Genomic DNA, 27,205 nt, shown 5'->3' with positions numbered 1-27,205 from the left:
TTTTGTGTCTTTGTAATTCATGGAATGGTCTGTGGAAATACAATGTTCGGCGATTGCGGACTTGGTGGGTTGGAGAAGGTGAGTATGCCGTTGGTGTTCCACAATGCGTTCCTGCACAGTTCGTGTTGTTTGCCCTATATATGATCTGCCGCATTCACACGGAATTTTGTAAACACCTGGTTTACGTAGGCCCAGGTCGTCTTTAACGGATCCCACCAGTGATTAAATTTTGGTAGGAGGGCGAAAGATGACTCTTACTTGATACTTTCTCAATATTCTGCCTATCTGTGAAGAAATATTCCCAATAAATGGTAGATAAGCAGTCGACCTGAAGGCCTCTTCCTCTTCCTTGTTCCGTCGTTTGTAGGTCTTCATCACTCTGTTCACTTGCCTAGGTGAAAAGCCATTCTTCAAAAATACTTTTTGCAGGTGTTCTAGTTCCGCTTGAAGACTGTCGGCGTCAGAGATAGTATGGGCACGGTGGACCAAGGTTTTGAGAACGCCCATTGTTTGTGCCGGATGGTGGCAACTAGTAGCTTGTAGATACAGGTCTGTATGAGTGGGCTTTCTGTACACCGAGTGACCAAGTGTGCCGTCACTCTTCCGTCGCACCAAGACGTCTAAAAATGGCAGACAACCATCTCTCTCTATCTCCATGGTAAACTTTATGTTTTCATGTATGGAGTTCATGTGACGTAAAAATTCTTGGAGACGGTCCAGACCATGAGGCCACACTATAAAAGTGTCGTCAACGTACCGCCAAAATACTGTCGGTTTAAAAGTGGCAGAGTCGAGTGCTCTCTCCTCAAAATCTTCCATAAAAAGATTGGCCACCAGGGGAGACAAAGGACTCCCCATGGCGACACCATCAGATTGTTCGTAAAATTCGTTGTTAAATATAAAATATGTAGAGGAGAGAGTGTGCTCAAACAACGCTGTAATGTCTGCACCAAACATATTGCCAATGAGGTGTAGTGAGTCCACCAGAGGCACCTTTGTGAACAGCGAAACCACATCAAAACTGACCAATAAATCACTACTTTGCAGTTGTAGTGACTGAAGTCGACTGATAAAATCACCAGAATTCTTTATGTGATGTGCACACTTGCCTATCATTGGTTTGAGCGAAGATACCAAGAATTTTGCTAGGTCGTACGTGGCTGCTCCAATGTTACTCACAATTGGACGTAATGGCACATTTTCCTTGTGGATCTTAGGCAGTCCATATAGCCTAGGTGGAACTGAACTGTTTGGTTTCAGTCTCTTGATGACCTCCTTCGGTAGAGAACTATTTGATAAAAGTTCTGCTGTTTTTCGCACTACTCGGCTCGTGGGATCCTTATCGATTTTGCGATACGTTGAATCACATAATAAAACATTGATCTTATTAATATTATATTATTATATTATTTAAATGCCACGAAATGCAGAGTTTTACCTATCAAAATATCTCTGGTTTTTGACTAGTCGAAGCGCCCGTATTGTCATGAACTATCGTGGTAAAAATGAATTTTATGAATGCTAGCGCAAAACATAATAGTGGTATAAGAACTGACAGAGGAAGTACAAGAGTTTTACAATGTAAGAGCATTACTACTTTACATGGCCTAAACGATGGGAAGGAGGCTAACACCAGTGAAGAAACGGTTCATCAGGAACAGAATGTAAAGTGAAGAGGAATAAACTAAGTAGAATTTGAAATGTGGTGATGCAGGGGTTGCAAATAACGTTGTCAGACAAAAGACGAAATGAAAGGATGCTAGAAAAAAATAGGCAAAGTATGTTTGGTAAGCTATGGAGAATATTTAATTGGGTACTGGAAGTACCAACAGAAAGCACGACTTGAATGGGCATTAAAATATTACAGGTAACAGTATGTAAAACAAATATTGAATATGTTGAGTTTACTAGAGATAAGGCACATTGAGGACTTAAAGAAACGAAGCCACTGATTTCCCAATTTCGTAATGGAGCAAGTAAGTGCGAAAGAGTAACGAGAAATGCGTAGAAATTTGTATCATTAATAGAGGAGCATTCTGACTGTACGTCGTTCCCACAGTGACTGCAATAAACACTACACAATAATTCTAATAAGATTAGTTTACCTTCTCACTCTCGGCATCGAGTGCAGATGTAGCCTCGTCGAGCAGCAGTATCTTAGGGTCCCGGACGAGCGCCCTCGCAATGGCCACGCGCTGCTTCTGCCCTCCAGAAAGCTGCATGCCCTTCTCTCCCATACGTGTGTCGTAGCCCTGCAAGCGGAAATTTAAACAATTGTTCATGAAATTGTTATGCAATAACATGGCATCAAACCTGATGTTCCAAAACTACACCAATGTTCCTTAGAGACAGAAGAACAAAATTTCCAATTGTGAATACATGACGTATGAAAATTTGTGCCGGACCCAGACTCGAATCCGGATTTCCTGCTTTACGCGATCGATCTCCGTAACCACTTCGGCTATCCGAGTATGCCCCCCATATGTCACCGTGTGTCCACGTCCTACTGTTGCACAGTTGCTCTGAGTCTCGCACCGAGCGGGGTGGCGCAGTGGTTATCAAACTGGACTCGCATTCGGGAGGACGACGGTTCAATCCCGCGTCCGGCCATCCTGATTTAGGTTTTCCGTGATTTCCCTAAATCGCTCCAGGCAAATTCCGGGATGGTTACTTTGAAAGGGCACGGCCGACTTCCTTCCCCGTCCTTCCCTAACCCGATGAGACCGATGACCTCGCAGTTTGGTCTCTTCCCCCAAAACAACCCCAACTCTGAGTCTCGCAGAGTGAAAGACTTCTTTATTATTGCAGCTGCCTGTCTAGGTATGTATACTATTTTGCAGTGTCTGTGTTTTACGGTGTACTATGCAATGTCCTTCATACATGTAGTATGCATTGTCCGAAGGACATTTGATTACCATCTTCATCACGCAGTGAAAGCTGTAGGATTCCATAACAGTGGAGAGTCGAAAATTTAACAACTTTTAATGTAACGTAAGGGGAACACAGACACAAGCATAAGGCACTACTGCAGTATCTTATTAACAAGAAACAACAGAATTGCAGGAATTTTTCCAAAAGACCTGCTTCCAATGACGCAGAACCCGTAACAGCTAAGCACTTGTCGAAGATTTCTGGCATAGTCCAAACCTCTTCTCATGCTGTGTGTTTGCTGCCAAAACTCGTTTCATAGTTCCCAAGGTTTTAAGTCGATCTAGTTTAGCTCAGACAACAGATGTGGCGGTAGAGTTTGGGCTCCATATTTTCGATGAGGTTTCTTGCATGCACGTCTTTAATGTGAGAGCAAAGTTTCTTGCGATGACATTCTTATATATATATCCAAGTTTCCATTATCATTTTGACATAATCCGTATAGCTACCATCCAGTTGTTGGAATAAACTGCCATATTTGTTTCAAAAGCAAAGCCGTTCTTTGATTAAACTGTACACATCACACGTTATCTGTATCGGCTGAAGTGCATTTTCGGAGCTTAAGGCTTGACTGTCTTGGCAGTTAAAGAGTTTGTGTTTACGGAAAAGTAAATATTTCTTTAGTAGCCTATTTAAGGATTTATTTTTTAAAGCATGCCATTTCTAGTAACAGTCGGCAAAGTGTTTTTGTTCAGATGTGAACAGCGAAACATTACGCCGTAGTGACTGCTACCTATTGCCACTCATAAAGAAAATTTATCGGTAGTTCTTATGAAATATCAATTCGAGTAAATCAGTTGAGGCACCGAGCTCCCATTCAAAAAATTCGCTACAGAAATACTACAAGATTCAATCCTTTTTTTTTTTTTGGTAATAGAAGGACAAAAATTAACGTCCGTGGACAATTGAAACGTTGAGTGAGACAACCAAACTTGTCAAATTTACGAAAACTCAGAATGCTACACAAGAAAAATATACAGAGTATGATGAAAAGTGGAGTATGTAGTACGGATTACTGATGACATAGAGTCTGGCTTGTATAAGAAGATAAAGTGTTAGGAGTAGGACAAACAACTGGCAGCTTGTTAGAGCAGTAAAAAGAATGATGAGTGCGTAGAAAGCATGTCGCAGATGCCACAACAACCGGTAAACACGTAAGGTCTGTCAGTGCAGAAATAAGGTTTGCACGGCCAGTGCCCGTTCGAATAAAATACTTTTAGACATTATGCCGCGTCATTTTTAAACAAAAAAATATAGTCAGCAGTCGTTTTTAGAGTTTCTCTGAGGACGAAGACTACGAAGACGTTCGAAACGTCGGATTTATAGTCGTTTTGTTTCGGCGGCCTAAATCTCTAAATGGCTTTTATTCAAGTCGTTAACGTATTCCAATTACAAAGCAAACACTAAAAAATCAAAGAAAACTCTAACACTCCACTTGTATCTTCGGTTTCACAATATCGAAATTGTATCTCTGCTAAGTTTTTACCGAAGAGAATACTGCTAGTTGATGGAATATTCGGTAACATCGTGCTCATAAACAACATTTAATGGACGGTAAATTCATTTGTGGAGACGTTCAACTCGTTTCCATGAGTGAATGTGTACTAGAAAATACAGGAGATACAGTCATGTGGACTGCGGTTCATACGTACTCCACAATCAAAAGTAACTGGATAAATCTCGATATGCATGATTCCTGCATCATTATTACGTCTGGCTCAAGACGTATCAAAATCTGGCGCTAATTAATAACATTTCCCTTCATTCCCTCCCCTTCCCTGCGTACCCATTCCCGTCGCCTCCCAGGCATCAGCATACGAATGAAACACATAGTTTTAACGTTACGCATTATTATGAAACATTAACACTGTGGGTATCAATTTTTACCTTGTGGATACTCTTCCAAGTACCGACCGAGCATTTCAAGCATGTTATACAAATTGACTGAAACGGTTATTCTAGCAAAAATTTAGGTTATTGTAACACCTGAGTGTGCAATTGCACCACATCTTATAACAGAATTTTCCACCTGCATCATTATTCTCCCGTTGTCATGATCTAGAAATTCTGAAAAGAAACTTAATTCTGTCTTTTAACCCTTTATTTTAGTCCGCAGGTCACACAACAGTTTCCATATTGTTGAACTCATTCACTCAATTTCAGATTCTAAGTATGCTTACTGGATCAGTCAGTACATTAAGTAAGTCAGTGTTGACGTTAGCACTGTTCTTGAGTTACTTAAGTTCATTATTCCGGTTAACCTGAACTCTCTGACTAATATCATGAGTTGCATGTGTTCACTACGCACCTTGCTCACCATTATTCTCAGACGACATTTTTAATTTACTGACCTCAGTACTAACTCTCACTCAGCGCTACGACTTCTTCATTTTATACTATATGATCAAATGACATCGTTTTCGTACAACAGAAACTCAATTCCGAAATCGATTGGGCTTAGAAAACACTGCGACTTCTCCTACACAGGTCTATGTAACTTTTGAGGCTCCTAATTATCAACATTAAACAATGAGAACAGACGAGCAAATGTGAAGCCACTAAACGCAAAATCGCCTGCAATGTAAAGACTATAAACCACACCCAAGACATGATAGCATTACACTGGTCAGGAATAAATATTATCATGGCAGCCCGTGTTACATACCTGGGGCAGAGAAGCGATGAAGTTGTGGATGTTGGATTTTTTGGCAGCTTCAATGATTTCGACCATGGTCACCTCCCTGGAGTTGTCGCCATATGCGATGTTCTCTGCAATGGTCCTGTCGAACAGCACTGGTTCTTGGGACACAAGACCCATTTGCTCCCGCAAGTTCGCCATCTTGACCTTTGACACGTCTCGGCCGTCCAGTGACTATTGAAAAAGTTCATTCTATTTAGAGAAGAACTTTACTTTTGCAGCATTTATATTGAAATCTAAAACATCCAATGATAATAGCGAGACAATAAAAAAAGGATGTAGCGGTTTGTATCGGACCATTCTGAAAAAGAAAAGACATTATACGAAGTGTGTTCTCTGCTCGTTAGTTTCCGAGATACACCTATTGGAGACTATCATGGAACTGGAACGGCATATGATGGTCAGTTAACAATGCTTTATTTTACTGACAATTTCCATTTACAGATCTTGATACCTGACAGTAAAATACTTTGTTTCTCCTCCCCACTGGAATAGTCGACACTTTGCGAGAGAGGTCGTCAACTCGCCCCAAACTTGATTTAAAGCACTTTCGACTTTCGTTGGGCTTTTGACACAATATGGGTTCAATTTTAACGTGCGAGTATTGTTCTCCAATTGTCCCAATAATAGAGACCTTGGGCAAGCTCATTTTTTATTTCGCGTTACGTAAAACAGAGGGCAAAATGGTTCAAATGGCTCTGAGCACTATGGGACTCAACATCTGAGGTCATCAGTCCCCTAGAACTTAGAACTACTTGAACCTAACTAACCTAAGGACATCACACACATCCATGCCCGAGGCACGATTCGAACCTGCGACCGTAGCGGTCGCAAGGTTCCAGACTGAAGCGCCTAGAACAGAGGACACTATGGATAAAATAAATCACTCGCTTCTTCTTCGAGCAGTGATCTGCAACTTACGTAAATTTTTTCATGTTACACCATCCTGCCCTGTACAGTATTTATGAAATAACCCCCACAAATATCGCATCTTTACATGCTTCAGGACGTTAGAAAGTTGAAATGGAAGATTACAAGCGAGAAAAAAAGAAAATACGCATGACGCAACCCATTCTCTCAGGAGACTTACCGGGAATGACACACGATGTTAAATAAAGACATACACTCCTGGAAATTGAAATAAGAACACCGTGAATTCATTGTCCCAGGAAGGGGAAACTTTATTGACACATTCCTGGGGTCAGATACATCACATGATCGCACTGACAGAACCACAGGCACATAGACACAGGCAACAGAGCATGCACAATGTCGGCACTAGTACAGTGTATATCCACCTTTCGCAGCAATGCAGGCTGCTATTCTCCCATGGAGACGATCGTAGAGATGCTGGATGTAGTCCTGTGGAACGGCTTGCCATGCCATTTCCACCTGGCGCCTCAGTTGGACCAGCGTTCGTGCTGGACGTGCAGACCGCGTGAGACGACGCTTCATCCAGTCCCAAACATGCTCAATGGGGGACAGATCCGGAGATCTTGCTGGCCAGGGTAGTTGACTTACATCTTCTAGAGCACGTTGAGTGGCACGGGATACATGCGGACGTGCATTGTCCTGTTGGAACAGCAAGTTCCCTTGCCGGTCTAGGAATGGTAGAACGATGGGTTCGATGACGGTTTGGATGTACCGTGCACTATTCAGTGTCCCCTCGACGATCACCAGTGGTGGACGGCCAGTGTAGGAGATCGCTCCCCACACCATGATGCCGGGTGTTGGCCCTGTGTGCCTCGGTCGTATGCAGTCCTGATTGTGGCGCTCACCTGCACGGCGCCAAACACGCATACGACCATCATTGGCACCAAGGCAGAAGCGACTCTCATCGCTGAAGACGACACGTCGTCCCTCCATTCACGCCTGTCGCGACACCACTGGAGGCGGGCTGCACGATGTTGGGGCGTGAGCGGAAGACGGCCTAACGGTGTGCGGGACCGTAGCCCAGCTTCATGGAGACGGTTGCGAATGGTCCTCGCCGATAACCCAGGAGCAACAGTGTCCCTAATTTGCTGGGAAGTGGCGGTGCGGTCCCCTACGGCACTGCGTAGGATCCTACGGTCTTGGCGTGCATCCGTGCGTCGCTGCGGTCCGGTCTCAGGTCGACGGGCACGTGCACCTTCCGCCGACCACTGGCGACAACATCGATGTACTGTGGAGACCTCACGCCCCACGTGTTGAGCAATTCGGCGGTACGTCCACCCGGCCTCCCGCATGCCCACTATACGCCCTCGCTCAAAGTCCGTCAACTGCACATACGGTTCACGTCCACGCTGTCGCGGCATGCTACCAGTGTTAAAGACTGCGATGGAGCTCCGTATGCCACGGCAAACTGGCTGACACTGACGGCGGCGGTGCACAAATGCTGCGCAGCTAGCGCCATTCGACGGCCAACACCGCGGTTCCTGGTGTGTCCGCTGTGCCGTGCGTGTGATCATTGCTTGTACAGCCCTCTCGCAGTGTCCGGAGCAAGTATGGTGGGTCTGACAACACCGGTGTCAATGTGTTCTTTTTTCCATTTCCAGGAGTGTATTTAGATATCTTTGTAAGAAAACATAAGTAGCAGCTTATATTAGATAACTCCAGAGGTATTGAGAAACATAAAACATAAGGGTCCGTTAAAAGAGGGAAGTGGCTGGAATGTTAGTGAAAGATCGAAGAACGTTGTAAGAATATGGAATGAACAAGAAAGACTGGAAAAGTCTCATTTGGTATATGTTTAATAAAATGCTCCTAAGACAAACAAAATTTCTCAGTTTCCTAACTGAGGTGTCAGATGACAGAATACTCACCACAATGCCAGATATAGGGTCGTAGAACCTCTCGAGCAGCTGTATGCAGGTGGACTTGCCGCAACCAGAGGGCCCCACCAGTGCCACTGTCTGGCCTGGCTGCACCTCCAAGTCTAGGCCCTTGAGCACCAGGCTGGCAACTCGCGTGGGGTACGCGAACTCGACGCCAGAGTAGCGCACATCGCCGTGGCTCTTCTGTGGAGACAGTAAAGTCGCTGATGTAGCAGTGAAACTCATAGCCTCAGCGTGCTAAGCGAGTGAACTGAAATTCAGCCTTGCAGATACAACTCGTAGCTGGCCAAGCAAACCAAGGTACTCTCTTTGACGCCCCTTGCCCCTATCTCTCTCTCTCTCTCTCTCTCTCTCTCTCTCTCTCTCTCTACCACGCCCTGACTCACGCCGACTGCTAATGCCATGCAGCAGTGCAGCTCAGTCGCTGCCGGAGTGCTGGTTATAATATTTACTGTTTTACTGTTCCTGTTAACAAGTATCGCACTAGAAAAATATTTTTGACAGCTCTGTCTGATGGGGACGTAAAATCCCACTTTAAAAATCATTTTGTTTATAATGGGAAACAAACCTATGCTTTCCGTCAATGCTGGTCGTCGCATGTAAGACGTGATGAGCAGTATTTTCTTGTGACGACTCCAGTGACACATTGCAAAAACAGAATTGCAAATATCTACCGAAATACCAGGGAAAATGCACCTGGTGACTCTTAGTACGGACACCCGGTATGTATAAGTGGCAGTCAAATGAAAACGAGACGGACGGACGAAAGATAAGTAAACTATTCATTATTTCAAAAGTTATCGCCATAACTGTTAATATATTTAATCCATTGTGAGACAAGACGGTTAACACCTACATGCAAAAATGTTTGCTGTTGTCTACGGAAGAAGGATTTTTAAAGCGTAATTTTACGTCCCCATCTAATAGAGCGGTCCAAAATATTATTCTAGTGCGATACTACTTAACAAGGACAGTTGAACAGGAACTGTAATCAGTACTCCAGCAGCGACTGAGCAACACTGCTGCATGGCATTAGCAGCCAGCGTGAGTCAGGGCGGTGATAGAAAGGGAGGGAGAGAGAGAGAGAGAGAGAGAGAGAGAGAGAGAGAGAGTACTGTGGCATGCTTGGCCAGCTACGAACTGTACGTACAAGGCTGAATCCTAATTCATTGCCTCCAGGCAGGCACTCCCTCGTCCGAAGCAAATCTACAGCAAAGAATGTCTTTCTTCAGGGCTCCAAAAATGCGGAAATCGCATGGCGAGAGATCGGGACTGTGTGGATGGTGTATAAGGAGTCCCAAGCATAGGGGAACCAGCCTTGGAAACATGTGGTCGGGCATTCTGTTGGTAGGTTGTTTCGACTACGCTGTAGAAGTTTTGCTGCTAACACAGCTTCCATACAGTACTGAACAAAGCTTCCATACAGTTCTGCAGTCTAACGATGTGGATTCCATATCTGTGGAGCCCCAAAGAAAGACATTCATAGCCGTTCATTTGCTTCGGGAAAAGAGGGACACACATGGATGCAATCATGGTTCCATAGTCAACCGCAAACATTTTTCCATAAATGCTTTGACCGCCTCGTCTCACGGTAGCATAAATGTATTAAACAATTATGGCGATTACTTCTGAAACAATAGGCAGTTTACTTATGTTTTTCCATCTGTCTCGTTTTCATTGGAATGTCCCCATATACTGTATAAACACACATACTGTTCAGTAGTTCGGCAGGCATCAATAATAATATGTAGCCCCTATATCCAGTCCGGGAGTGTGATTGTAAAGATCAAGAACTTTACGATATCTCAACCATGAGATTCGTACTCGTACAGCCTCACATGCCTTCTAAGTAGAATGCACTGTTTACGGAAAAAGTGAAGCGTTAGAAGATATGCTCGCTTGCCATGCGATTTCGTATGTATACACACCAGTGGATACGTAAATGATTGTAGTTGCAAAAAATGTTCCAATGTGTGTGAATTCCTAAGGGACCAAACTGTTGAGGTCATCGGTCCCTAGACGTACACACTACTTACACTAACTTAGGCTACGAACAACACACACACACGCTCACAGAGAACTAGTACCGTTACCAGAATTCATCAGTGTTGCTTGTGTTTAGTGGTGTTACTCGGACTTGTGTCATCACTGTGAAGAACACTGAGATGCCGCGTACTTGTGTGAGACCGATATTAGCACGTGACAGTTAGAAAGGGGTTTCATTGTGGATCTCCATTTGGCCAGCTGTCAAATGTACAAGATCTAGATTTGTACAGCATTCGACAGTGACTCAGTGTTGAACTGCACAGGAACGTGAGAGCAGGGATGCTTGTCGTCAACTTTACAGTCAACCACATGTACTCATAAAGATGGTGGATCTGCCGTATCGTACACCAGGCACATCGTAACCCTTTACATCTGCGCCTGCCACCATAGAACGAGCAGTGGACTTCCTGCAATATTCTGTGTCCTCCTCCACTATTGGTCAGAGACGAGCAGCAACCGGACTAGGGAACTACTGTCCCATGATTAGGCTGTTGTTGACACCACAACCCAAACGGTTGCCTTTGCAGTGGTACGGTTACCGGGAAGCACGGACTGCTGATTAATCGCGTTACATTGGGTTCAACAATCAATCACGGTTCTGTCCAACCCCGGATGACCATCGTCATGGAGTATGGTGGCGCCCTGGTAGAGGTTCCATTCTTCCAGTGTTTTGGAGAGGCACAGAGGTGCTACTCGTGGCGTCATAGTGTGGGAAGTCATCGGGTATGACTTCAGATTACGGCTAGTAGTGACTGAAAGGTCTCTGACGACACAACGGTGCGTCACGGACATTCTGCGTCCTCGTGTATTCCCTCTCAAGTGACAGTACCGGTGGATCACTTTCCAACAGGACAATTCTCGTCCACAAATGGCATGTGTCTCTATGACCTGCGTATTTTGAGGTATTCTCGTGGCCAGCAAGATCCCCATATCTGTTCTCGATGGAACATGGGTGGGACCAGCTCGAAGATCAACTCCGTCCCAGTGCCAAGATATCAAGGATCAGTTAAAACAATAAAGTTCCATCTTGCCTCAAGCGAGGATACAACGGTTCTTTGACACACTTCCTAAACGAATGAGTCTATGCGTTTAGGCCATAGGGCGTGCGCTGTCCTATTGATAAGTCGGCTCATACTGCCAAGTTCTTTGCAAATTTGACTGGATTTTGTAATCAGTGCAATAACAGATATACCCTCTCAGGCCATGAAGATATATTTCGTTTCACACTCCCCTTCTGGATGCTTCATTTTTTTTAGACAGTGTATTTAAGGCAATATCGGACCTGCATTCGGAAATTTGTCATAACCTTGAAGCAAATTCCGATTAAAACACGACAGCTAAAAGATTTTCCATAGTTTCGTTCGTGTATCAGTCAGATGAGGGTCACTATAAGAGAAGCGCAATATTAAAAACTCAGTACATATGTGAGTTAACCGCCATTGTACTTAGTTGTTATTTTCGCTTTCTATTGACGTAGAAGTCCTATGATCGATTCGTGGTGTTCATCCCTAATTTTTATGGCCAGAGAAGGTCTAACACGGTGTCCAGTCAGCCTCGTGGAACTATATGAGAGGTTATGGGAGAGAATGACAGGAAACTAGAGAGCTTACAAATGAGTGAGGGACTAGTTGTATTTATTTAATATATCTATTATCGACGTGAATTACACTCTCTCTCTCTCACACACACACACACAACCCAATTCAATAATTTTAAAAAAATTCCATTAATAATTTCATAGCTAATCAACGTTCAGCAGTAACAAATTATTTTATGGTTGCCTTAGAACAAATTTACTGGTGAGGAGTGGGCGGAACGCCAACTGCAGGTGTTTCCCATACTCACCCACTTGTCTTCCAGAGCGTCAGGGGCATCGAGAACTCTAGGCTGTCTCTTGAAGAGGTGGAATGCGTTAGAAGCGGCGTCTATGCCCTTCTGGAAGTTAGGCGCGAAGGAAAGGATGTTCGATACAATGTTTGTACCCATGATGAGAGCGTTTGACACTCTGTGGAAATAAAAATCGAATCAGGTCACAGATCAGAGGGGCTCCCTAGATTTAAACAGTTAACGTGCACACATCTGACGAATTTTTCAATACCTAAGAACTGAAATAATTGCAGTTTTGCACACATCATATCAAACATGGCCGTAGCCTTCTTTATCAAACGTCAAGCTAACTGACAACCGAGATTTCGCAAGCAATAGTTTCATTTTGCTCAGTAGCAACATGTGTCTTATCTTCACGACTGAACTACAGATTACCATATCAGCGGGTCAGCTGAGAGATAAAATACATGTAGATAACAAGTGCGTAAGTAGTAATCAACATTAGACCGACGTTGTACCTTTTCACCAAGGCAAGTAGATTGCGATTGGATTCCAAAAATTCGCGAATACATATTCAAAAAATGTGTGTGGAATCTTATGGGACTTAACTGCTAAGGTCATCAGTCCCTAAGCTTACACACTGCTTAACCTAAATTATCCTAAGGACAAACACATACACCCATGCCCGAGGGAGGATTCGAACCTCCGCCGGGATCAGTCGCACAGTCCATGACTGCAGCACCTTAGACCGCTCGGCTAATCCCGCGTGGCGAATACATATTCCAAAAGATTATAACATCACTACCTTCTCCAAAATATGAGGTCTCAAACATTATTTTGATTGAAAACGAGTGTAATTCAAGTCAATGCTTGCGATACTTGGAATAGACAATTAAACAGACAAACAGCATGATACTCTAAGTGTTTATACACTGAAGCGCCAAAGAAAGTGGTATAGGCATTCATATTCAAATATAGACATGCAAAAACAGGCAAAATACGGCGCTGCTGTCGGCAACACCTATATAAGACAACAAGTGTCTGGCGCAGGTCTAGATCGGTTAGTGCTGCTACAATGGCAAGTTATAAAGGTTTAAGTGAGTTTGAACATGGTGTTATAGTCGGTGCACAAGTGGTGGGACAGAGGATCTCAGAGGTAGCGATGAAGTGGGGATTTTCCGGTACGACCATTTCACGAGTGTACCGTGACTATCAGGAATCCGGTAAAACATCAAATCTCCGACATCGCTGAGGCCAGAAAAAGATCTTGAAAGAACGGGATGAACGACGACTGAAGAGAATCTTTCAACGTGACAGAAGTGCAACCCTTCCGCAAATTGCCGCATATTTCAATGCTGGGCCATCAACAAGTGTCAGCGTCCGAACCATTCAACGAAACATCATCAGTATGGGCTTTCGTAGCCGAAGGCTCACTCGTGTACCCTTGATGACTGCACTACAAAAAGCTTTACACCTCGCCTGGCGACAATGGACGGCTGTTGATGACTGGAAACATGATGTCTGGTCGGATGAGTATCGTTTCAAATTGTATCGAGCGGATGAACGTGTACGCGTATGGAGACAACCTCATGAATCCATGGAGGCTGCATGTCAACAGGGTAATGTTACAGCTGGTGGAGGCTCTTAATTATGTAGGTTGTGTGCAGCTGGAGTGATATGGGACTCCTGATATGTCTAGATACGACTCTGACAAGTGACACGTACGTAAGTACCCTGTCTGATCAACTGCATCCATTCATGTCCATTGTGCATTCCGTTGGACTTGGGCAATTCCAGCAGGATAATATGATACCCTAGACGTCCAGAATGGCTACAGAGTGGCTCCAGGAACACTCTTCTGACTTCTGAGTTTAAACACTTCCGTTGGCCACCAAACTCCCCAGAAATGAACATTATTGAGCATATCTGGGATGCCTTGCAGCGTGCTGTTCAGAATAGATCTCTACCACCTCGTACGGTTACCGATTTATGGACAGCTCTGTAGGATTCATGGTGTCAGTTCCATCCAGCACCATCTCAGACATTAGTCGAGTCCATGCCACTTTGTGTTGCGGCACTTCTGCGTGCTTCTTTAATCGAGTGATAAAAGGTATTCCTTTGCCAGAAAAATAAAAAAGCTGAATATAAACATACCCGATACAACTCTGCTTATAAAAGAATGATGCAATTTTCGCTTCTAGAAATAATCGTACTGAGTTGCAAACACGTCTTCCTAAGTTTCCCATGTGTGAAGTATTCAGTATAGCGCTGTCTCACTCATACATCTGCTCGGAATAGAGTAGTAGTGGGGTAAGCCGGAGCACTGAGCAGACTCGGCTACGCTCGCCTGAGTAAGAGTCTGTCGACTACACCTTACGAAGTATGTAAGACTTTTAAGTAACTTTCACGCAATCTCCACAGTAGTGGGGGAAGCACTGAGCCGACTCGGCTACACTCGCATGTGTAAGAGTCTGTCAACTACACCCTACAAAGTATGTAAATCTCTTAAGTAGCTATCACGCAAACTCCATTTACTATTTTCTCTGTTGATAGTTGTCTGAGCTATAGTGAACATAGATCCACATACGTTTCGCGTAGGAAGCGCAATATCAGTGTAGAAACAGTCTGCTTCCTGTACAGGACCTGCACAGTGATTAACGACAAGGCATTTACAGTCCCTAGCAGTCTCAGTTTCGCAGGGTGGTACTCACTTGTAAACGTTCTCGTAGGGCAGGCCTTCCGACGCGATGAGCGATCCGCCGAGCCTCATGGCCGCGGCGTACGCGAAGAAGCCGACGCTCCGCGACAGCGCGTACGTCAGGGCGCGCACGTGGACGCGGCGCTTGGACACGTCGAGCGCCGGCTGCAGCTCCGCCATGTACTGCGCGAGGAACTGCCGCTCGCGGCCCAGACCGAGCACCGTGCGGATGTTGCCCACCGACTCCACCGCCACCTGCCACAAGCGTCATCATGCCTCTGCCTACACAGTGCACAGTACACAGGAAAGTATCCGTGTGGCACTGATGGGTCGAGTCCCTGAGGGGTGCCAGATCCCCTCGTGCGAATATGGCTACTTTCCAACACGACCTGTAAGTTTTCAACACTCAGTACATTATGTGATCAGAAGCACCTGGACACCTCCATGTTGTTGTTGTGGCCTCGAGGCCGAAGACTGGTTTGACGCAGTTGCCCAAACTACTCTATCCTATGCAAGCATCTTCAGCACCGAATAACTGTTGCAACTACATCCTTCTTAATCTGCTTACTGTATTCATCTCTTGGTCTCTCTCTACAATTTTTATCCCCCACACTTTCCTCCAGTACTTAAACCGCGATCCTTTGATGTCTCAGAATATGTCTTATCAAGCGACCCCTTCTTAGTCAAGTTGTGCCACTAATTTCCAAATGGCTCTGAGCACTATGGGCTGAGGTCATCACTCTCCTAGAACTTAAACCGCTCGGCCACTCTGCCTGGCTCCACTAATTTCCTTTTTCCCAGATTCCATTCAATATCTCCTCATTAGGTACGTGATATACCTACCTAATCTTCATCATTTTTATGTAACATCACATGTCAAAAACTTTTATTATTATTGTCTAATCGGTTTAGCGTCTATGTTTCACTTCCATACATGGCTACAGTCCAGACAGATACCTTCAGAAAGGGCTTTCTAACACTTTATATTCGATGTTGACAAATTTCTGTTCCTCACAAACGCTTTTCTTGTGATTGCCAATCCACATTTTATATCCTATCCATTTCGGCCATCAGTAATTATTTTGCTATCCAAATAGCAAAACCCGTCTACTACTTTAATCCTTTCGGACTTGAAATATTTCTGGAGAAAGGCAAATTTTAATTTATGTGCCAATGCCAATGATTTTTTAATGACTTTAGGTGCAAGGTTTATAAAAAAATATATACCATATTTCGCAACATGCTTTACACACTTGGATTCATTTCATGGAATAAAATAATTAATTACGAAATATTCTCTATTGTAATAAATAGTAATAAATAATTATCTTGCAAAATAACAAAATATTCACTTATACAGTGGAATGAAGCGAACCATCTACATCCGTGTATTCTGGCGGTCACGAGCTGCTGCGTTCTGCTGCAGTGACTTGCTGATATGCCCGAAACAGGATTCGAACTTGCGGCCGTAGCAGTCGCGCAGTTCCAGACTGAAGCGCCTAGAACCGCTCGGCCACTCCGGCCGGCTTGCTTTTATTGATGTTCCTCTTATATTCATCTTTCAAGACACTTTCCATTCCGTTCAACTACTCTTCCAAGTCCTTTGCTGTCTCTGACAGGATTACAAAGTCGTCGGTAAATCTCAAGGTTTTTTATTTCTTCTCTCAGAACTTTAATTTCTCAAAATTTTTCTTTGCTTTCCTTCACCGCTTGCTCAATGTACAAACTAAATAACAGCGTAAGCTTCAATCGCGTCTCACTCCCTTTTCAACAATTTCTTCCCATTCATGACCCTCGACTCTTATAACTGTCGTCAGCTTTCTGTACAAGTTGTAAATAGCCTTTCTCTCCCTGTATTTTACGCCCGCTAAATTCAGAATTTCAAAGAGAAAATTCTGGTCAACATTGTCAAAAGCTTCCTCTAAGGCTACAAATTCTACAAAAGCACGGTTTACCTTTCCTTAATCTACCCTCTAAAATAAGTCGTAGGGTCAATATCGCTTCCCGTGTTCCTACGTTTCTCCGTAATGCAAACTGATCTTTCCCGAGGTCGTCTTTTACCAGTTTTTCAACTCTTCTGCGACGAGCTCGTGTTAATATTTTGCGGCCATGACTTATTAAACAGATAATTTGGTAATTTTCAGACCTTTAAGCAACTCTTTCTTCGGAATTGGTATTTTTACATTCTGCTTGAAGTATGAGGGCATTACGCCTGTCTCACACACCTTGCACATCAGATGGAAGAGTTCTGTCATGGCTAGCTCTCCCAGGGCTATTAGTAATTCTAACGGGGTGTCGTCTACTTCCACGGTCTTCATCTGTCTTCCAGCCGTTCCTGCTCAGCCATTTTGTGCTTCCTGTCATTCTGATTTTCTTAGACGTTTGCATTTCCTCTCGCCGGCGTCATTTGAAGCATTTTTACATTTTCTCCTCTCATCACTTAAATTTAATATATCCTTTGTTATCCAAGGATTTCTATTAGACCTTGCATTTTTTATCTATTTGCTTCTTTCACTATTTCATTTCTTAAAGTTACTTTCTTTCATCTCTTTAATTTCCCACATTTTTACAATTTCTTATATTTTAATCTACAGTTCATAACCAATTGTGGTCAGAGTCCACACCTGTCCCTGGAAATGTCTTACAATTTAAAATCTGGTTTCGAAATCTTTGTCTTACCATTATACAATAAATCTGAAACCTTCCACTGTTTCTACGTCTCTTCCACGTATACAACATTTCTTGATGACTCTTAAACCAAGTGTTAGCGACGATTAAATTGAGCTCTGTGCAGAGTTCTACTAGGCTGCTTCCTCTTTCATTCCCTTCTCTCAGTCCACATTCACATACTATTTTTCCTTTTCTCCTCTCCTTCACACCCCCATATAATGCGATATTGACCTTCATATGCAACTAGAGGCGGCGAGAATTGTGTTGCCAGCAGACAAGCAGTAATAGCAGAATGTGTCAGTCAGGAGAGCTGAGTGAATTCGAACATGGCCTAGTCATTGGATACAACCTGAGTAACAAATCCATCAGCCCTTCTAAGTCTGGTCAGGTCGACTGTTGGAGACGTGATCGTGAAGAGGAACGCGAAGGTTTACGACGGACAAGGTCATCGATGATTCTGGAGGGTGGTAGTAAGAATTGCATGAAATCAACGGAGGGAATCGCTCGTGCTACTAGCAGTCCTGATAGCACAATGATTGTGTCCAGGGAGTTAAAAATAATGGGGAACTATGGTCGAGCGGCTTCTCATAAACCACAATTTTCTGTAGTCGACGCTAAGCGACGCTTCAGGTGGTGTAAACAGCGATGTCACTGGACAGTGGGTGATTGGAGGCAACTTATTTGAAGTCAATCCGACGGAAGAGACTGGGCTTGGCGAATATTTGGAAAACGTTATATGCCACCAGTTTGTAGTGCCAACGGTGAAGTTCAGAGGACGATGGTTATTGTCAGCTCAAGAATGCACCCTGTCATAAAGCGGTATCTGTGAGGCAATGGTTTGTGGACAATAACACTCCTGGAATCCAGTGGCCCGCCCAGACTTTCGATCTAAAATCTGTGCAACAATTTTGATATGAGCTAAAACATGGACTTCGCTCCACACCCTAGCGTCCATCATCACTACCTTCACTGGCTCCGGCTCTTAAGGAAGAATGGGTCGCCATTGCCGCACAGACATTCAGACACTTAAATGAAAGTGTCTCCAACAGACAGAGCTCAAGCTTGATAAATGCGAAGGGTCGACACACCCCTTGTTCAAATGGTTCAAATGGCTCTGAGCACTATGGGACTTAACTTCTGAGATCATCAGTCCCCAAGAACTTAGAACTACTTAAACCTAACTAACCTAAGGACATCACACACATCCATGCCCGAGGCAGGATTCGAACCTGCGACCGTAGCGATCGCGCGGTTCCAGACTGTAGCGCCTAGAACCGCTCGGCTACTCCGGCCGGAACACCCCTTGTTAATGTCCAGTAATAGGAGAGCGAATACTCTCGATCAGATAGCACGTATATGTCTATTTAATGCAATGACGCCTATAGTGTAGGAATTATGTGCTGTTGTTTAGGGAAGAAAGCGGCATACAATCGCAGGGACGACAAGCATAATGTCTCCTTGCAGGAGCTAGATTATGTTATCGCCGGTACTGGTCTGTTCGGTATATGATTTCGCGAAGTCGGAAGTTTGCCTTGGACACCAGTTGCCCTAGTTACACCGCTGCACCTGATAAGAAGAGCCTGGATTTTTTGTAATTACGTATCCTTGTCCTCTCCTATGCACATGGAAAATATAAGTGTGCACCGATTATGATGTTCTCATATTATCATGTTACAGCTGTGCATCTGCCAGCATCTACTGGGAGGGGGAAGCCTGGGGAGGGGGCGGAGGAGGGGAGGATAATTAATATGAAAAGGAGTAAAATTAAAAAGTAAAAACATAATATTATAGTGAGATTTGTAACAATACGATGCAATATATCAAAATGGTAGGCTCGGTCCCAGACCTAAACCTGAGTGGATGACACCGTGCTCTCTAGGACAAAGGACTACCGTATTAACAAGTGCTCTAGAGGTCACTATCAATCTCCGGAGGGACGGTGGCGACAGGAGACAGAGGGGGATCTAAATTGGTTCAAATGGCTCAGAGCACTATGGGACTTAACATCTGAAGTCATCATTCCCCTTGAACTTAGAACTACTTAAACCTAACTAACCTAAGGACATCACACACATCCATGCCCGAGGCAGGACTCGAACCTGCGACCGTAGCAGTCTCGCGGTTCTGCACTGAAGCGCCTAGAACCGCTCAGCCACCATGGCCGACAGAGGGGGATCTCCTCGACAAGCTTAACAATAGTACTGTTATCAGTTCGATTGCCACTGTCAGTTTCAGTAAATTCCTTTTTTGTGTTGGGATGCATCATTATGAACCACTAAACAACTATACAGCCGACGTTTCGACCGCATTTGCAGTGATCCTGGTCCGCACGACCGAAGAGCACAGTTGTACAGATGGTCGAAATGTCGGTTATATAACATTAGTACTTTCTGAAGACGCGGCCTTACACACACCATGATTTTATTCAAATATTTGTATTATTCTGGCTGTTCCATAATGAGTTTTCACTCTGTGGCGAGAGAAAAACTTGCTGACAGAGTAAAACTATGTGCAGGACCGGTACTCGAACCTGGGTCCTTTGTGGCTTTAGTGGTCAAGTTCTCTACTCACTGGAAACAATGTCCTAGGCTATGGCATCCTCTCTTCCAGGAGTGACTGATCCTCAAAGTACGCAAGAGAACTTCTGGAGAATAGAAGAATGGGTACTGGTGGAAATAAAGCTGTGAGGGCGGAGCCTGATTCGTGCTTCGGTAGCTCCGCCGGTAGGCAATCGCCCACGGAAAGCGAAAGCCCCAGGTTCGAGTCCCGGTCCGGTAGGCAGTTTTAAATTGCAACAAAGTTTCACTCTGGATCTTGATTCAAACTGAATGGTGAGCACCTCTGTGAAACTCTTTAGGTTGACGAATTACTATGTACTTATTCAGGTCATCTAATGATGACTTAGTAACATGTCGAAAAAGTTAATGTTGCCACTTTTGTGGGCAAGAGGCTAATATATACAGTAAAGAATTTGCAATACGGCCACTGAATTTCCGTAAGGCAGTATGCATGGTCTGTGTAAATCGTGGCACTTACGAATGGGGAGGTAACAGCAGAGGATTGATGAACGAACCTTGGCTTTTGCAATTTCTTCTCAGGTAATAGGACGTCCATCTGAGAACTGAGTGAACTTGGTAGAAAATTTGTCCAGTCCTAAAAAAGTGACAACACTGTTTATCTTTCATAGCGTCATCACCATCGTCTTGAAGGATTAGGTCTTTTGGTCGGTTCACGTCTACTGCTTAAGGGGCGTCCAACGTTTCTGATTCCCGTTTGATTATACAGTATTGCAGCTTTAGTTATCCTATTATTAGAAAATGTTGGCTATGACATGCCCACTAACGACTGTATTTTTCAAGCATAGTTGTAATGAGATCTACATTTAGTTCTTGTCTTACATCGGTTTTCGTTTACGATCCAGTAATTAATATCCCACTTCAAAGAAGAAGATCTTCAGCTCTGGTGATTCGATTTGTAGTGCCTGATCTTCACAATTATACATCAAAAAAGGAAGGCTATAACACTGAGGTGACAAAAATAATGGGTTATCGATACGCACATAAACAGATGGCGTTGGTATCGCGTACACAAGGTATAAAAGGGCACTGCATTGGCGGAGGTGTCACTTGTACTCAGGTGACTAATGCGAAAAGCATTCCGACGCGATTATGGTCGCAAACGAAAATTTTTACACGGATTGATAGTTGGGGCTAGACGAATTGAACATTCTGTTTCTAAAATCGTTAGAGAATTCAATATCCCGAGATCCGCAGTGTCCAGAGTGTGCCGAGATTAACAGATTTCAGGCCAAGGACAAAGTAGTGGCTGACGACCTTCACTTAACAAACGAGGGCAGCGGGGTTTGCGTAGAGTTGTCAGTGCTAACAGACAAGCTACACTGAGTGAAATAACAACAGAAATTAATGTTGGACGTACGATGAACGTATCCGTTTGTACAGCGTGTTGAAATTCGGCATTAGTGGATTATGGCAGTAGACGGCCGACGCGAGTGCCATTGGTAATAGCACGACATCGCCTGCAGTCCCTCTTGTGACGATATCGGTTGGGCCCTAGACTACTGGAAAACCGCGGCGTGGGTAGATGAGTCCCGATTTCAGTTGGAAATAACTGATGGCAAGGTTCGAGTGTGGTGCAGACCCACGAAGCCATTGACCCACGTTATCAAAAATGGCTCTGAGCGCTATGGGACTTAACATCTGTGGTTCATCAGTCCCCTAGAACTTAGAACTACTTAAACCTAACTAACCTAAGGACATCACACACATCCATGCTCGAGGCAGGATTCGAACCTGCGACCGTAGCGGTCGCGCGGTTCCAGACTGTAGCGCCTAGAACCGCTCGGTCGCACCGGCCGGCCCAACGTTATCAACAAGGCAATGTGGAAGCTGGTGGTGGCTCCGTAATGGTGCGGGGTGTGTTTACAAGAAATAGACTGGGTCCCCTGGTCCAACCAAAGCTATCATTTACTTGAAATGGCTATGTTCGCCTACTTGGAGACCATTTGCAACCATTCATGTTCCCAAGCAATAATGGAATTTTTACGGGCAATAATGCATCATGTCACCGGGCCAGAGTTGTTAGTGATTGGTTAGAAGAGCATTCTGGACCATTCGAGCAAATCATCTGGCCACCCAGATTGCCCAACATGAACCCTATAGAACATTTATGGGGCATAATCGAGAAGTCAGTTCGTGCACAAAAGCTTGCATAGGCAACACTTTCCCAGTTATTGGTAGCTGTAGAGGCAACATGGCTCAGTATTTCTGCAGGAGACTTACAGTGCTTGTTGGGTCCATTCCACGTCCAGTTGTTGCACTACACTGGGCAAAAGGGAGTCCGACACGATATTAGGAGGCATCCCATGACTTCAGTCGCCTCAGCTTACTTTGTTAAGTGAAAGAAATGTTTCTTTTCGTACGTTAAGTCTTAATGTACTTTGTATAGGTCCACAGAAAAATCTGATTCTGGTCTATTTTAGCTCTGCAGCAGGGGAAGGAAGAAAGATTTATACAGTACTGGTCAATAAAATTGCTACACCACGAAGATGACGTGTTACAGACGCGACATTTAACCGACAGGAAGAAGATGCTGTGATATGCAAATGATTGGCTTCTCAGAGCATTCACACAAGGTTGGCACCGGTGGCGACACCTACAACGTGCTGACATGAGGAAAATTTCCAACCGATTTCTCGTACACAAACAGCAGATGACTGGCGTTGCCTGGTGAAACGTTGTTGTGATGCCTCGTGTAAGGAGAAGAAATTAGTACTATCACGTTTCCGACTTTGATAAAGGTCGGATTGTAGCCTATCGCGATTGCGGTTTATATTATCGCGACATTGCTGCTCATGTTGGTCGAGATCCAATGACTGTTAGCAGAATATGGAATCGGTGGGTTCAGGAGGGTAATACGGAAAGCCGTGCTGGATCCCAACGGCCTCGTATCACTAGCAGTCGAGATGACGGGCATCTTATCCGCATGACTGTAACGGATCCTGCAGCTACGTCTCGATCCCTAAGTCAAGAGATGGGGACGTTTGCAAGACAACAACCATCTGCACGAACAGTTCGGCGAGGTTTGCAGCAGCATGGACTGTCAGCTCGGAGACGTGGCTACGGTTACCCTTCACGCTGCATCGCAGACAGGAGTGCCTGCGATGGTGTACTCAACGACGAACCTGGGTGCACGAATGGCAAAACGTCATCTTTTCGGATGAATCCAGGTTCTGTTTACAGCATCATGATGGTCGCATCCGTGTTTGGGGACATCGCGGTGAACGCACATTGGAAGCGTGTATTCGTCATCGCCATACTGGCGTATCACCCGGCGTGATGGTATGGGGTGCCATTGGTTACACGTCTCGGTCACCACTTGTTCGCATTGACGGCACTTTGAACAGTGGACGTTACATTTCAGATGTGTTGCGACCCATGACTCTACCATTCATTCGATTCCTGCGAAACCCTAGATGATGGCATGTTGCAGGTCCTGTACGGGCCGTTCTGGATACAGAAAATGTTCGACTGCTGCCGTGACCAGCACATTCTCCACACATCTTTCACCAATTGAAAACGTCTGGTCGATGCTGGCCGAGCAACTAGCTCGTCACAATACGCGTCACTACTGTTGATGAAGTGTGGTATCGTGTTCAGGCTGCATGGGCAGCTGCACCTCTACACGCAATCCAAGCTCTGTTTGACTGATTGCCCAGGCGTATCAAGGTGGTTGTTCTGGGTACTGATTTCGTAGGATCTATGCACCCAAATTGCGTGAAAATGTAATCACATGTCAGTTATAGTATAATATATTTGTCCAATGAATACCCGTTTATCATCTGCATTTCTTCTTGGTGTATCAATTTTAATGGCCAGTAGTGTAATTTAACGTTCCATCGATAACGAGAACTTTTAGAGATGGAGCACGATGCTGGGGTAGGGAAAAATGGGAAACCATTCCGACATTTTCCTGAAGCGATGTATAGAAATCACGCGAAACATAAATCTTGATGGCCGAGAGGGATGGCCGACGATCGTCCTCCCAAATGCGAGACCAGTGTGCTAACCGCATCTCGTACTTATGTTTCAGCTCCTGTTCCTTACCTTGGTGGCCTTCTCCAGAGAGCTGGACGTGCTCAGGATCTCGCCGCGCACCAGCAGGCCCTGCACGTAGAACGCGGCGAACAGCGGCGGCACGAAGGCCAGCACGAGCAGGCCGACGCGCCACTCGTAGTACATGGCGAACACCAGCGCCAGCACCAGCGTGCCCAGCGACTGCGTCACCGTGCCGATGCGCTGGCCCGTCGCCTGCGGATCAAGGCATTGCGGCTCTAGTGTCGGCCTCCACGTATCACACACATAACCGGTAATAATGAAATGCATCCCTCCATCGCCATCCGTAGCTGTGGAATCCTAAACGTATCCCTAATTGCAGTACCTAACATCCCCTGAACTTCTGTAACATCAAAATTCTACAAATTCCTCCTGCAAGTAATGAGCTCCACCATCCATTCAATATCTGCTAACCTGTGAAGCACGAGTCGTTTACCACCTCACCAAAGTATCCTCGCTACTCACCCTGTAACACCATAGCTCTAATGCTCTACTGATTTACCGGGTGATCAAAAAGTCAGTATAATTTTGAAAACTTAATAAACCACGGAATAATGTAGATAGAGAGGTAAAAATTGACACAGATGCTTGGAACGACATGGGGTTTTATTAGAAAAAAAAAAAAAAAAACAGCAAAGTATTGCTAGACGCGTGAAAGATCTCTTGCGCGCGTCGTTTGGTGATGATCCTGTGCTCAGCCGCCACTTTCGTCATGCTTGGCCTCCCAGGTCCCCAGACCTCAGTCCGTGCGATTATCGGCTTTGGGGTTACCTGAAGTCGCAAGTGTATCGTGATCGACCGACATCTCTAGGGATGCTGAAAGACAACATCCGACGCCATTGCCTCACCATAACCCCGGACATGCATTACAGTGCTGTTCACAACATTATTCCTCGACTACAGCTATTGTTGAGGAATGATGGTGGACATATTGAGCATTTCCTGTAAAGAACATCATCTTTGCTTTGTCTAACTTTGTTATGCTAATTATTGCTATTGTCATCAGATGAAGCGCCATCTGTCGGACATTTTTTGAACTTTTGTATTTTTTTGGTTCTAATAAAACCCCATGTCATTTCAAGCATGTGTGTCAATTTGTACCTCTCTATCTACGTTATTCGGTGATTTATTCAGTTTTCAAATTTATACTGAATTTTTGATCACCCGGTATTTTGCCTTTTGTTTTATTTAATGTTACATCGTTGAGCTTCTGTAAATGTGTTTGACTGAATCGATAACACAAAATTGTATACTCCTTTCTTTGTAAAATCTTTGATGTCTTTTAGAGTAAAGGAAGAGTAATCTCTGTACTATGTACAATATGAGCAATTTATATGTTTTGTCTTTGTCATATAATCTCTTTGGTTATCTTTAAAATTAAATAATTTTATTTAAATAATTTTGTGTAGAACTACCAATATGTGCAACTGTTCTGTTTTATTTAATATGTTTGGTTGCTGTTATGTAAACTGCTGACCTTCACTTAGGGTTCTTAGTTATTTTGTATGTAAAAGGTGTTGTGGTTCCCCTCAGGAACGGAACTGTGTAGCGCTCGCAAATTGTGGTTGGCCTAGGTAGAAAAGGTGGAACAAAGAGTCAGTCGGGGACGAGCTACCAAACTATCAGCTGCTCATGTAAAAGTTGTGTATTGTGTTGGTTCCGGGAGAGGCTATTCCTGACGCTTTCCAATGCCTCGGATGGATGGATAAAGAGCTGGAACTATTCTGGAATTGGTATCTATCATCGCCACCAAGAAATGACGGAGTCCAGCAACTCTACCTGCAAAACCACCAACCAACATGCAATCGCCACCACATTTGCGCAATCACTGTAATGGAACACCATAGTAATGTACAGTGAAGGGTCAGCTCATAGAATGTTATAGTGTACCCAAATATATGGTAAAATTTGACTGAAATTTTATACCTACCGTGATTTATCCTCAATCACATATCCACTTAGGGTCCCTCCCACGCTAAAGTGTTTACCGAGTGTCCTTCATTGAAGGCATATTAAAATTAATATGGTATTAGAGTGTGCTAAAATTAATATTGTTTGTTGAAAGGATCTTACAAATATCTCAAATTTGTGTTTCACTGCAGTAAAAGTTCAGAACTGCAACTGTTGAGAGTTATATGTTCATGCTTGATAAGCACTTGTTTCTCTAGTGTACTGGAAGTGTGTTTAGTTTGCTCTGCTACAGTGGTCAATATTAAGGGTCCCCCTCCATTGAAAGTGGTTCAAATGCACAAAGTTACTTAATTACATAAAGTTTTAATTGCTCTTGCTATTCAAGCCAAATTCTGTACAATATTGGTTTCCTCTTGTGTATTGAAAATGCATATTAATAGTGTAATAGGATCCACAGTTTATCCTTTATGCTCATGATAAATAACAATTAATAGAAAGACTACTATCTATGAAAACAGTAACTTTTTTTATTCAAAATTCAGTGAGAAATTGTTTGTTAGTGAAATACATGTAACTTTCGTTCTATATAGAAAAGTATTTAGCTGAGAGAGACCTAACCTATGACCAGTTCACAATTTTGCGGTGAACTACATTTACAATTTTTTGTCAGATAGGAAAATGTTTGAAAAGTAATACTGAATCTATGTCCAATTTATGATTCTACAGTGAATATTAATAGTAATGTTATAACGACTACTCAGTTTGAATAAGCCCTGAAAGTAATAGTGTGCATGGTTATCTGATATATTTATGCAAATAGTTTGTTCTGCTCTGTCAGATCTAACCTTACCGTGAACATATGCAGGTGTCAGAGTTCATTGCACTCTCGAGTGACAAAAGTATAGGCTGTGTTTGCCCATTGAAGTTACTTATTTTCGTTTTCAGGAACAAGAATGTTACTCATTCTCTTGCCTAATAAGAC

General features: G+C 44.0%; 1 protein-coding gene across 1 annotated transcript in view; it reads right to left on the bottom strand.

Moving 5' to 3' along the window:
* The window catches only part of LOC124788966 (ATP-dependent translocase ABCB1-like), an 88,287-nt gene that overhangs the window by 5,135 nt on the left and 55,947 nt on the right, over positions 1-27,205 (bottom strand). Inside the window, exons 13-18 of the mRNA XM_047256256.1 lie at positions 24,304-24,507; positions 15,024-15,265; positions 12,331-12,490; positions 8,428-8,622; positions 5,594-5,800; positions 2,106-2,252 (exon numbers count right to left, since the gene is read on the bottom strand). Of these exons, the coding sequence (XP_047112212.1) occupies positions 2,106-2,252; positions 5,594-5,800; positions 8,428-8,622; positions 12,331-12,490; positions 15,024-15,265; positions 24,304-24,507 (1,155 nt within the window). The remainder of the gene's footprint in view (positions 1-2,105; positions 2,253-5,593; positions 5,801-8,427; positions 8,623-12,330; positions 12,491-15,023; positions 15,266-24,303; positions 24,508-27,205) is intronic.

The sequence above is a fragment of the Schistocerca piceifrons genome, chromosome 3, assembly GCF_021461385.2.
Source record: "Schistocerca piceifrons isolate TAMUIC-IGC-003096 chromosome 3, iqSchPice1.1, whole genome shotgun sequence".
Lineage (NCBI taxonomy): Eukaryota > Metazoa > Arthropoda > Insecta > Orthoptera > Acrididae > Schistocerca > Schistocerca piceifrons.
The sequence above is the reverse complement of the archived record's forward strand: the minus strand, read 5'-3'. Positions and strand labels throughout refer to the sequence as shown.